A 13,728-nucleotide genomic window follows, 5' to 3' on the forward strand; every position below is an offset into this window, starting at 1 on the left:
TCCAAACATAACAAGCTTGGCAGAATAGAGCTTCAAAAGAAAGTTCAGTTTTTGTCTATATCTTTTGCTATATGAATCACTATTTTAAGCAATATTATTAATCATCCCTATCTAAAATTAAATGAATGGCCCTTTTGAAGTCATCAACATTTAATCATAAACTTTTGAACGGCTTTGTAATGTGTTGAATTACACTAAGCTGAAATTTATTCCACTGAAATTACTTACAATTTTGCAGAGCAGGAAATTAGTTGAAAACAAATCAACAAGCAATATGAGTGGTTTACATCTTTTATTAATTATACATTCTATGTCAATGGTTACATTTTCCCTATTAATGCAAATCAGTCTTTTCTTCTAGGTTTGTTTTTAATTGGCTGAGAAAAATATTCATGCAACATTCATCATTTGAATGAAAATTAATTACTGTTACCTGTTCTAAAAAATACTTTTAACTCAATCACTGTCATTGACGACGAGAGTCGAGCGAACGAGGGAACGAACGATTGAATGAGTGAACGAGTGAATGAATGCCTTGTCACAGCTGCTTTACTTTGTAGAACACCATTTGACTTGAATTATCAGGTTTTATTGCAGGTATCAACTTAAACGCCAAATTTTAGTTAAATTCATTCCTTCCGTTAACCCTTAAGGTCCGGGCCTATTTTGTCCGATTTTGCATGCCTTTGATGTTACATTTAAATTTCATTGAAAGACTTCATCAAATTGGCCTGGTTTGGTCCCCTTTTTTAAGACATTAACTAACTATTGTTTGTTTTTATATTAACTATATTAACATGTTGGGCCCATGTCGACCATTGTCAAAATTGTTATATTGATGTCCTTTTCACAACCAAATATGTTCAATAAACTAAATTGATATTTGAAGCTTGATAATATATATTCAACATGTAAGTAGGAACATTTGATGGAAGAAAATGAGATTGAATGTTTTTTTATTTGACAATTTAACAGACACAGCAGTGATGGTCATTGGCGTTCATGGTTTTCATTCAAAATATGGTCAAAACGAAAAATGGTGAAAATATAATACAAAAATATATACATCTAAACACAGTGGTTCTTAACCTGGGTTCAATCGAACCCTAGGGGTACGGTGAGTCGGTCTCAGGGGTTCGGCGGAGCCTCTGCCACGGAGGTCAAGACACATCGACTCATCATGTTTATTCACGATAGCATGCCGCACTTGACTATCACTGGCTGCAGATGATCACGTGACATTGCTTAGCCAATCAGTGCTGCGAGGAATTTATATATCTTGAATTTGAAAAAAAAATATATTTTATTTTACACTAAAGTAAGATTCGGTGAAAGCGCATCTGAACCTAGTGGGTTTCTGTAGATCCAGCAAGGTTAAAAACCACTGATCTAACACAAAAAGGGTTTGGAGTGCGTCTTGTGTTGAAATTTGTTATTGCACCGATCATCTCATGTTTTCGAATTCTCCAAATTAACGTATTTTCTGGACGATAAGTCGCACTTTTTTCACAGTTTGACTCGGTCTGGGACTAATACATAGGTGCGGCTTAAATGTGTATTTTTTTCTCTCTTACAACCGACAACCTTTTATTTTATGTTTTTTTGGGTTGTAGTTATCTGAAAAACTTTTGTGTTTGAGGCTATTTAGCCTCTTGTTCCGCATTTTGTCATTTTATCGCCATGATAACTCAGGAAAATGAGTAATACTCAAAATACAAAGTTACTAATAAGACCTTTAGACTTTTGAGTTATGTCTGCCTAAAATCTTAAGTTAGCGTGATAAATAGAACTTTTTTTTTGCTCTGCAATGAGTTAAACAGATTTCTTCCCCCTCTTCATCATTGTAATGATCACTTGCATGGTATACTTCACCTTAGCAGGATTGAATCGCTTCAAGGCTATCACTAGTTTTACGGCAGCCTACGAGGATCATTGGGTTCTTGTGAGGCCCATTGGGCATATCAAAGCAACGGCTCACTTTGTCAAGGCTGTGAGGCTTTCATTTCCCCTGTTGAGGATGATTTTATCGTACAAACCAACAGGCGCATACCAAAGGCTTGGCTGCACTCAGAAAATCTGACAAAAGCAATATATTTTTCTCTTATGCAATACGAAGCCGGAGAGTTCTGCGTTGTAAATAATGTTTTACAGATCGCAGAAAGACTCTACTTTGAAACAATGAAGACAAACTGTTCTAAAACATATTTTAGTCTGAGATCTTAACAATGTTTGGAGATTTTTTTGTTCCTGACAAACAGATAGGAAGCTCAAACTGTTGCTAGACACAACGTGTTTGTAGTGAAATGATAAGGGGAGAAGTCTGCATGAGAAGGAATAGGTCGGAGGCTTAATCGTAGCTATGGGTGTCTTCAGAAGGCCATTATGTCTATCCACTCGGGCTGCTAGGATTAATTGCCTAAATGACAACTCACTAATTATAGAATAAACCAACAGCTATTTAGATTCATTGTTTAGAGACATTGTTGACCTCAAAACTGTCTAAATCCCGTTTCCCAGCCTCTCAATAGCACATTTTTAAATATTTTTTTACTTACGTTTTTTAAATTTCATTAAAAATTGATATATTTTTACATTTTCTTTGTTTTCTTAAGAAGGGGGAAAGCCTTGTTTTTAAGGTTCTGTTTTTTTTCATTCTCTTTTTTTTTATTGATTTGCATTTTAAAATAACCATTGGCTAGCAACCAATTCAGGATGTACCCGACCTACTGTCCATATTTAGCTGAGATAGGCTTCAGCACCCCCACGACCCTCCAGATGATAAGCAGGATGAAAGATTAAAAAATTCATTGATTGCTTCCCATCTCGTCAGCAGAGTATTTAAACGCAAAGGGTCTGGAGATATTGTCTTGCTAATTGCCATTACCAATTTGAAATTGCGGGCTTTTTTCTTCTTGCCATTTTTTGCGTGTTTGTATGTTTTTTTATTTAGTTGTTGTTGCTATACTTGTTTTGTATCCTCTGCCATGCGTAAATATTAGGGACGTGTGTTTTATAGGGTACTCGTACCCTTCTCTCGTGCCACTCCACTCATTGCATCAGTGACCTTTTGTTTTTAGATCGCCGTTTTATAACTGTTTTTGTAACTTCCTTTTTGTGTTTGCGTGTTTTTGAGTTTAATTTTGTATTACGCCTCCTTGGATTGAGTCGTCTGCTTTGGGGTCAACAATAGAAAGATAACAGAAGATTTTTGTAATAAAAATTATAAAAGGGGAGGTCAGGAAACAACAGTCTTTCATTTTTATAATGAGAAACATTTAACAAGCCGTTAATAGTTTGCTACCTATAATTGAAAATAAAAATTAAGGCTTGTTTTTTTAAGAATTTTGATCTGATACACACATAACCCGTTAAAAGGACTACAAGAGTGTTTCGCATGAACTGTCAGAAAATGCCTATCAGGGGAGTCCATCTTAAAACACGACACAATGCCGCAAAGTGATCCAATTTGCTCCCAGATGAACTGAAAAGCGTATCTTCATTTAAGACCTGACATCATAGAGATGTATTTAAGGTGTCCAGTGAAAAGCTTGCCTGTCAGATTGCACCAGCTGGTGCCGCATTTCAATTTGGCACAGACAAAGGTGCTAAATTATGTTTGACGGCTGATGCCCGCCTGATTCCTGAGGAGAGGAGAGGGACGCGGGCCAGATGTAATGCTTTCACACATATATTCAGCCCCTTTCATCTTGTTCCTGCAACGCTCGCTTGTTTATGGTGCCAGAATCAAAAAGGTTGGAGAGTGTTGGACTGAACACCCCCAATCTTCAACTTCACAGTATTCATACAAAAAAATGATCAGTATTCAATAGCCACAAAGCAGAGGAAGAAAAAAAGTAACTACCATTATGTACTGCATTTAAATGAACGGTAGCACTGCTGCATACCCAAAGAAATTCCTGCGTGGCTCACATGCAGTAGTATTTTTTTTCTTATTCAACAAAAAGTGCAATACACACGTAATAATTGATATTTACCATTTATTTTTATACTTTTCTATACTCAAACAAGGAAAGTAATGTAAACCTTAAATCAGTGGCCAGACGATTGCAGGGCACAAGGAAATAGGCAACCATTCACACGCACACCCATACCTAGGGGCAATATAGAGTGGCCAATCAGCGCACCATGCACGTTTTTGGAATGTGGGAGGAAACCGGAGTACCCAGATGAAACCCAAGCAGGCCTGGAGAGAACATACAAACTCCACACAGGTGGACCGACCTGGGTTTGAACCCAGGACCCCAGAGCTGTGAGGCCGACGCGCTAACCACTCACGCCACCAGGCCGCCCAAATAAAATTATTTGAATTTTAAAAAGAAATAAAATGAAAAGAACATGGCTTGAGAATCAAGAAAACATCACTTTTAAATCCTTTTTGGGAAAAAAAGCTCAAACATATACAAAAAATATACCATATACACTCATTGAAATAAATATTCGTCGGCCCGGTGGCACGAGTGGTTAGCGCGTCGGCCTCACAGCTCTGGTGTCCTGGGTTCAAATCCAGGTCATGTCCACCTGTGTGGAGTTTGCATGTTCTCCTGCGTGGGTTTTCTCCCACATTCCAAAAACATGCATGGTAGGCTGATTGGAGTTTGCATGTTCTCCCCGGGCCTGCGTGGGTTTCTTCCGGGTACTCCGGTTTCCTCCCACATTCCAAAAACGTGCATGTAGGCTAGTTGGCCACTCTAATATGCCCTTAGGTATGGATGTGAGTGTGCATGGTTGTCCGCCTCCTTGTGCCCTGCGATTGGCTGGCCACCGATTCTGGTTGTCCCTGCCTCTGGCCCGGAGTCAGCTGGGATAGGTGCCAGCCCCCCTGCGACCCTAATGAGGATAATGTGGTTCAGAAAATGAGAAGAGATGAAATAGGTATTGTCTTATTTCACCATATACAGCTTTTTGGGGTCAATTTTGCTCAGAACTACCTCCCAATTAACGTCACTGTGCCATGCTTGGAACCAAACAAAAAATACTGAAGTGGAATTCATCATCTTGGAACAATACAACTCGGGTGGAGTTTAACACCATGCAAGGCTAATAGTGAAAACTGAAAAGCGACTGTATTAAAATTGAAAGAGAGAGGCTGGCTGGCTGGAGCAAGGGGATATGAGAAATGATAGAAGAAATCACAATTCCTGTGTCCGTGCATATATGTGTGAGTGCGTGCGCGTGTGTTGCCTGAGGAACAGTTGATGGATTTGCTGCTTGGCTGCTCACACAGATTGGTGCCTGCTGTGACGGCAGCCTTACACTGAAATTACACACACAGGCAGGCCCGCGTGCGCTACACACGTTCGTTATTTCTGCGCGTTTGTGTGTTCTCAAATTTGTGTCAGCGGTTGTGTTGCCTCTAGGAGACCATTTCAAAGGATTGTGGAAGGACGGATGAACCGGCAAAAGCACGAGAAAGACATAATTGAACTGCTTCAAAAGACTGCATTTCAGCAATTATCACACAGGGTGTGATTTTTTTTAAATTAATGCTAATATTGGTTGAGGCGGCTACGGTAAAAGTGAATAAGGTTTCATCCTACTTTTGAGTTTTTTTTTCTTGATGAGATTAGAAATAGGCAGTCCGGAGTATAATGAAAACTCAAATCCTTATTATTCTACAAAGGGAGGTTCTTTTTTGGATAATATGAGAAAAAAAGTCAAGATGAAAGATCATCCTAATGTGATTTTAATATTGTAATGCATTGGTATGATATGATTGAAACTAGTTTGAATGAAATTGGTATTTTGTTCAACAATTTTCAGCAAAACCCTCAGATGTTAAAAGGTTTCCTGCAAAACATTCCCCTTTCAGCTTAATTGATTTATTTTCTCCGCAAAATAAATTAAAAAGGTAACCTTTCAAAAATTAGTCATACTTCTACACCATATATATGAAAATAGATGTATATTTTTTAGTTGTTTTGTTTTTGGATTGACTGATTTTTCTGTTTTGGTGGTGTTTGAGGGCTTGTTTTGTTCATTTTGTTTTTGCTTTGTATAAATGTTTTTGTTTTTTTAATCCTTCATGGCTCACGAATTCCATATTTTTCAGACTATAAAGCACATCAGATTATTTTTATAAATATAGCATGTTTGTACATGCACGGGATTTGTCATTTGTTCTTTATCTTTAGTATTTATTGTATTATTATTAATTGATTTATCAATTGGGCTCTTTATGATGAATGTGTTTCTTGAGCACTCTACTTGAGTAATATAATACAGTAATTCTCTAACAAAAAGGGTCTGAAGCCATTAAGCACAACGAGAATTTATACATAAAATGCACTGGTCAATTTTAGGGAAAAATAAAAGATTATCTAGTGCACCTTATTGTGCCAAAAAAAAATCCAGTACTATCGTTTTAATAGAAACTTCCCACAGTTGCCTGCAACGACCTTTTGTTTAGATGATATGAATACAGGAGAGGACGTGTTTACACAATTGTAAAAGGGGTGAGTGAGTGCAGCATGCAAGGCAACTACAATGTTCTTTTTTTATATATAGCCAAGGGTGATGAATATTCTGTTTAGAAGTCTTGCTGTATTTCTCTTGTCAACTTTGAATATCCACCTGACTACCAGGAAAAAGAATGTTGTCCAATCACATTTATTTTGAAATGCCCCAATCTATGTGAAGTAATTGTAATACTACAAAATAAATTTGGTATCATTGGAAAGCTCTGAATGTTCTCTATAGATCCTTAAAGGAGTTAATGCGATTGGATGCACTGTGTGGGAGATATTTAGGTTTACAAATATCCTCTACAGAGGACAAATTATAACTACAGTAATACCTCGACATATGAGTGCCACAACATAAGAGCAATTTGAGATACGAGTAAAATTTCGAACAAATATTTATCTTCAGGTACGAGACAAATTTTGATATACGAGCATACAGCGGATGTGAGAAGCTGCTCATAAGAACATCATGGGCACTGTCTTTCTGGTCGCAACTCCCTCGTGTAATCTCTCTACAAGCACTGGGCGGAGCGTTGCTTTTTTCAGTGTTTTTCCCGTTAGTCAGTGCGAATGGCGGAGCTTGTTCGCTAATACGAGAGGAGTAATACTTCCCAGGCAAGTGGCCTTGCGCTATCCTATTGTGAGGACATTTGTGTGCATTATTTTGGGAATATTTTGAAGGGAAGAATAAAGCAAACAACCCTTGATAGGTTGCATCTGAAAGTCACGTTGGAGGCAAATAGAGCCAAGAAAGATATAAAAATGTATAACAAATTACAATTAAGTTTAGTGGAAGGTTAGATTAAACTTATTTTTGAGTGTGTCTGCATCGTAATCCAAGTTCATTTAAATTTTTGTTATGTTACGAGCACGTTGCCATGCAAAAAGTCTGTCTCTCCCCTTCGCGAAATCTGCCTAATTTTAGTACTATTAAACACATTTTAGTACTATTAAACCACTAGTTATTTGTTACTTTGTCAATAGATGGCGAATTAGAACAAATAAAAATGTTTTTCCAATCCAATATCCTGTTTTTGGTGTTTTTTCAGAGGGTTGGAACAAATTAATTTGTTTTTAGTTCATTTCTATGGGAAACATTCATTTGAGTTACGAGTAAATCGACCGACGAGCTTAGTCCCGGAACGCATTGAGCTCGTATCTCGAGGTACCACTGTACTGGTAGTCAGGAGGAAATATGAGTAAATATGTGGCACACTGCCTGAACAGTATCACAACACAAGAATCCAAATATCAAGATCAAAGATGGCATAAAGTGACAAGCATTGTTTGAATGAATGAAGGGAAGAGACATCTAGACTTATGTCAAGTTCAGACTTCGTGACAGAGATACAGGAGAGGGCGAGTGACTCTATTTGTAAATTGCGTTGTAACCCTTTTAGCAATGTAAGACGACATGAATGAGGTTTGCTTGTGTCAAGTGAATCAATCCCCGTCTATTGTTTTGCGACTGTGACATGTAGATTAAATCTGCCCACTCTCTTGTCCTCTAAAGCGGCGCATCAGGGAGCAGCAGTGAATCGGAGAGCAGTTCAGAGTCGGACACAGACGAATCCGAGAGCAGCTCCAGTGACAGCGAGTATAACCAGGCCACCCGCACCAACTCCCCTGAGGTACCTTGACAAGCGCACGTGTTTGTAAACTATGAACTACCAAACACATCTGGCAGTGTTTGTTTCAAGAACAACTGCCTGAGAGTGTGGGTTATATTACCCGGATCCTTTCCTTGTCTTGTCCTAATACAAATTGAATTCATGTTGATATCAAAGTGATTTTGCACACACTACATTAGTTGGACAAACTGTCTGTATTACATCACGCTGAGGGCTGTTTTGAATATTCTCTTTGACTCATGAAGCTGAGTTAAATTCAGCCAAACACAGTCTGTCTATCTAAATTCATTTATTGGATTGAATTGGATAACTTTATTCATCCCGTATTCAGGAAATTTCATTGTCACAGTAGCAAGAGGGTGAGAATGCAGATAAAGTAAAAGACATTTCAGACATAAATAGATAGGTAATAAATAAATTAATAAATACATAAATCGATATATAAATAAATCATTTAATAAATATATAAATAAATAAAAATAGGTGTGTTGCTGATATATATATATATATATATATATATATATATACACATACACATATACACATATACATATACATATACATATACATATACATATACATATACATATACATATACATATACATATACATATACATATACATATACATATACATATACATACACATGGATGTAGATATACTGGTTTGTATTGTGTACTCTATTGGTATCCAGATATCCGTGTATTGGGAAGAACGTGTTCGGTTGTTACAATTGTTGCTTGTTCATGAAGATCTGAACATCAACATGGTTTATAGTAGTCATTCATTTATTACTGGGAAGCTTAATATCTTTGGTTGGATTTGACATCCCCCGTCTTGATTTACACAATTGTATATCAAAGACATTTGAGACTTTGTGATAACCATCTCTTTTGTGGTGAGGGACATTTACAAGAATACATTATCATGTTACCATTAAAATAGAACAATTTCACAATGTTGATCCAAAACATGCAATATTCATGTTATTGTGTACCAATAAGTCCATAAGTCAGTACTCATTCATTGGTATTTGACACAAAATTGAGTCTAGAACTGAATACCAACATCCAATAGCTTTTGACAGACGGAATGCCAGATAGAATCAGTGTTAGCCAAAGGTGCTGGGTTGGTATGCCTACTTCTTGGACACATTGCACACAGATGTGTCTTACAACTTTAGAATATATTCTTAAATTTGTGTTACTTTTTATTTCTATTCATATGGTGTACACAACTGAGAACTTATGGAAAACAATTTTACGGTGCCCTGTATAGTGACAATTAAAACCATTGACTAATTAAGACTTGTTGATGGTTTGACAACTATCCCCATCCAAATTGGGGCACCAACTAGTGGTTTGTTGGCTAAAAGCTCAACTAAAATCTAACAAGCAACTGCATCGTTAAAGATGGCAAATTCAAACTATAACTTTGACCTTATATATTTTAATGGTGACACTTTCATTGCCAAAATCCATTGTGTTAAAGCCAATAAAAAGACCGACAAATACCTCAACTTTTTGGAATAGGCCATAAAATGTGACAAGAAGTGGTGTAGACCACAAGTACAGTACTTCAATACAGTAAAGACTAAGTATAGATTTTTGGGTGGCAGGTGCCATTCCCATTTGACAACCGATATACCACAACATGGTCACTCATGTGACAACCAACCCCGTTCTCCCCTACCGGAATAAAGATGCCCATGTGTTGAAGAATGATACATGTAAAATGTATGTTATTAACCTATAGCCTGAAGCATCCTCAACAAACAAGTGGCAACTGGACAGCTGGTTGAACAAGGTCCAAGCTCAAACTAAACCTTTAGTGGCCCCCCAGCAAGATCATCATGTCGCAGGTTGGTAAACATGCTCACTAATGTAAAAGTGTCCACATCTAAGGTTACTCTAATGGGCTGTAACGGTCCCCTGCCTAGGTTCTGTCAACCGAAGTCAGGAAACATTCCCACAGCGCAGCGAGGCAGCAGGAGTTGGTGCAACAGCCAAAACTAAACCCCTCGGGCCCACTGGAACCACGCTTTCCACAGCACCAGCAACGGAGCACAAAGATGCCAGGGGAGCTTTCTGGTATTGAATGCATCTATTCTTTGGTTAAAAAAAATTCACGTAAAATTTCTTCCGGCATATGTATTCAAGATTTGTTGACCATAGCAGTGAATTGTCAGGCTATATGCCTTAACTTACCATTCCCATCAACTCACTGGTGTCTAACTTAGGTCACACCACTACATGATTTTGTTTGTCCTATAACAGCAAATCATGTCATTTATGAATATGAATATTTGTAGCTAAAATGAAAAATTGCTGATTGTTGTCGCTTGTTTTTTTTTTTTTATAAACTGAATATTATAGAATAGAATACACAAAATGTGTTGTGCTTGCTTTGGATTTTAAAACCAGGTTTCAGTTTGTTCAGTATTTGTAATATGGATAGATATTTTTTTATGGCTTGAAGTTTATAGGGGCCGTGAGAGGGAAACCATAACCATAAGGCTCTTGCAAAAAAAGAATTGTACACAACTGCAACAACTCATTGGCTGCTTTTGACAGTGATATACGAACCAGTCTTGCTCTGAAAATGAACTGTTTTTACATTGCTCTCACAGTAACTTCGACTTATGTGAACTTTGAAACTAAATAGAGAGATCACCAAAAGTCTTTCTTTTCTAATGGCTTCATTGTTATTATTGTTTTATTAACCTATTGGCTGTAATTGATGTTAATAGAGGGCAAACCTCTCCCAGTTTAAATGCATTTGACGTTTATGGCCCTCAATGGCTATGAAACATCCCGGTTAAAATCATTTGATGGTTTGAAAAAATCTCCTGTTTGTGTCTCACAGCCCGGGCAGAGAAAAGACGAAGGCCAAACTCAGTCAGAAGGCATCGGGGGAGGGTCAGAGGTCAAAGATTAGGTTGTCACCAGGACTGATGTCTGGACAAGAGGTCAGCACACCGAGGAGGACCACAACAGGGAAGAAGCAGCCCAGACGGACAGAAAGGTCGAACAGTGTGGAGGATAATCAGAGTCAGACATGGAATAGATCAAACCAACAAAGGTAAGGGAGGAAGACACTACAATATGACTGAGGGAAAACTTAAGCATGTCTTGGTTTCTTAGATTAAAAAAAAATCTTAATAACGAGACTGGTGTAAAATGTCGTCCGCAGCCCTGCAGCGAGGGAAAAGGACCTGTACCCCCCTTCCTCACTAGAGCATCAGAACACTTCCAGGGTCCGAACCAAAACCCCCAGTGGAAAAACAGCTCCTAGGAAAGAACCTCGTAGTTCTGCCAACTCCAACAACATAATTGTACAACCTGTAGCACTCCAGCAAACCAATGTGCCAATACCTACCATCAGCGTACACCAGGTTAGTGTGTGTGTGTGTGTGTGTGTGTGTGTGTGTGTTTGTGTGTGTGTGTCAACATCAGTGACAACAATGACAGAAAGAAGTAAGTGTCTTTTTGCAGTATTCAATGAGCACTTGAGCTTTATAGTCCTAAGAACTATTCTAGATCAATATCTCCCCAGTTTATATCGCACTTCAAAGACAGTATAAGTGTTAAAGGGATAAAGAGATAAAAATGTTATTTATACGATCAGGGAGGAATAACAAACACATTCAAATTGCACAAGGATAAGCACCATGGAAAATGCAGGACTCGGTGAACATTATCATAAGTATTTTTATTAATATCGTTGTTGTTTATTGACAATTCATAGCAAGCAAAGAGGTTGAGATTAAAATTTAGATCCTCTGGGTCACCAGTGGCAAACTCAAGGCTCCAGGGGATAGATGCGGCAAGTGACTTCCTTTTGCGTGGCATGCGAATCTAAATCATTGCGTCTAGGCTATGTTTCTTCGTTACAATGAAATTTAAATAAAAATCTTATTTCATTCAGGATGACGGAAACTGTATATAATATGACTCATGAACACAACATGAAAAAAATGACCAAATAATAATAATATTTGAGAATATTTACTTTTATTAATTAAAATTGTATACAATAAAAAATCATCAATAATAACCTCATACAATTGAAATATTACTTAGGAATATAGCCATATCTTACTCACCAAAATCCATCCTCCTTTTCATGTGTCATTTTCCCTTAAATAGAAGCAACCGTGTGTACTTGAGGGTTATAAAAAACGACAAGGTAAGGTGTGGCCACTTCATGGTGTAGAGGTTTGTTCAACTGCCTGCCATTCGGGCAGGTGTGGTTCGGATCCCGGTTGGGAAACATTTTCCCTTAATTATTTCTATATATATATGTGAAGACAACACTTTCTAATAATGTCGAGGTAAAGTGTGGCTGCTTCATGGTGTAGTGGTTCTGTTACCTGCCTGCCATTTGGGCAGATAGGGTTCAAATCCCAGTTGGTAATCATTTTTCCCTTAAATAAAAACAACCGTGTGTCGTCAAGACTTTCCAAAAATGACAAAGTCAAGTGTGGCTGCTTCATGGTGCAGAGGTTTGTTCACCTGACTGCCATGTGGGCAGTTGTGGTTCGAAACCCAGTTGGGAATTATTTTTCCCTTAAATAGAAACAACCTTGTGGAGTCAAGACTTTCCAATAATGACAAAGTAATGTGTGGCCACTTCATGGTGTAGAGGTTCGTTCACCTGACTGCCATGTGGGCAGGCAGGGTTCGAATCTCGGTGGACGATGAACCATTTTGCCATTAAAAAAGACTAAGCCATTCAGTCTTTCCTTAAATAAAAGCACCAAATGACAATATAAAGGCGGGCCGCCTCATGGTGTAGTGGGTCAGGCACCTGCCTGCAATGTGGGAGGCGAGGGTTCACGTCCCGGCGTCGCCAGTCAACGACTGTATGGTGTCGCCAGTCAGCCGCAGGCAGGGTTCGAATCTCGGTGGACGATGAACCATTTTGCCATTAAAAAAGACTAAGCCATTCAGTCTTTCCTTAAATAAAAGCACCAAATGACAATATAAAGGCGGGCCGCCTCATGGTGTAGTGGGTCAGGCACCTGCCTGCAATGTGGGAGGCGAGGGTTCACATCCCGGCGTCGCCAGTCAACGACTGTATGGTGTCGCCAGTCAGCCGCAGGCTGACTGGCGAACACCACCAGGAAGCCCCCTCCCCCCAATTGTCTTCCGGTCAGCCAAAGGCTGACGGGAAATAAATTGTTTTGCTGAAAAAAATGACTAAGTCTTTATTTTAATGAAAAAAAGGATTACCCATTCACTGAACTACATAGTGTAGTGTTCAGTTAAACGAGAGCGGGAGCGGGATTCAAACCCCAGCCTCCCACATGGCAATTGAGAGAACGAACCTCCACGCCACGAATTGGCCACACTTTACTTTGTCATTATTGGAAGGTCTTGACTACAAATATATAGAAACAACTAAGGGAAAATATTTCCCAACTGGGATTCGAACCCCAGCCTCCCACATGGCAGTCGGGAGAACGAACCTCCACGCCACGAATTGGCCACACTTCACTTTGTCATTATTGGAAGGTCTTGACTACAAATATATAGAAACAACTAAGGGAAAATATTTCCCAACAGGGATTTGAACTCAAGCTGCCCACATGACAGTCAGGTGAACAAACCTCT

General features: G+C 38.5%; 1 protein-coding gene across 1 annotated transcript in view; it reads left to right on the plus strand.

Annotated features, from left to right (window-relative positions):
• Positions 1–13,728, plus strand: part of LOC144082435 (AF4/FMR2 family member 2-like) — a 128,671-nt gene that overhangs the window by 95,288 nt on the left and 19,655 nt on the right. The window contains exons 11-15 of the mRNA XM_077609603.1: positions 7,996–8,113; positions 9,869–9,974; positions 10,053–10,203; positions 10,979–11,194; positions 11,306–11,507. Coding sequence (XP_077465729.1) covers positions 7,996–8,113; positions 9,869–9,974; positions 10,053–10,203; positions 10,979–11,194; positions 11,306–11,507 — 793 coding nt within the window. The remainder of the gene's footprint in view (positions 1–7,995; positions 8,114–9,868; positions 9,975–10,052; positions 10,204–10,978; positions 11,195–11,305; positions 11,508–13,728) is intronic.

The sequence above is a fragment of the Stigmatopora argus genome, chromosome 9 (assembly GCF_051989625.1).
Source record: "Stigmatopora argus isolate UIUO_Sarg chromosome 9, RoL_Sarg_1.0, whole genome shotgun sequence".
In the NCBI taxonomy this organism is placed as follows: Eukaryota; Metazoa; Chordata; class Actinopteri; order Syngnathiformes; family Syngnathidae; genus Stigmatopora; species Stigmatopora argus.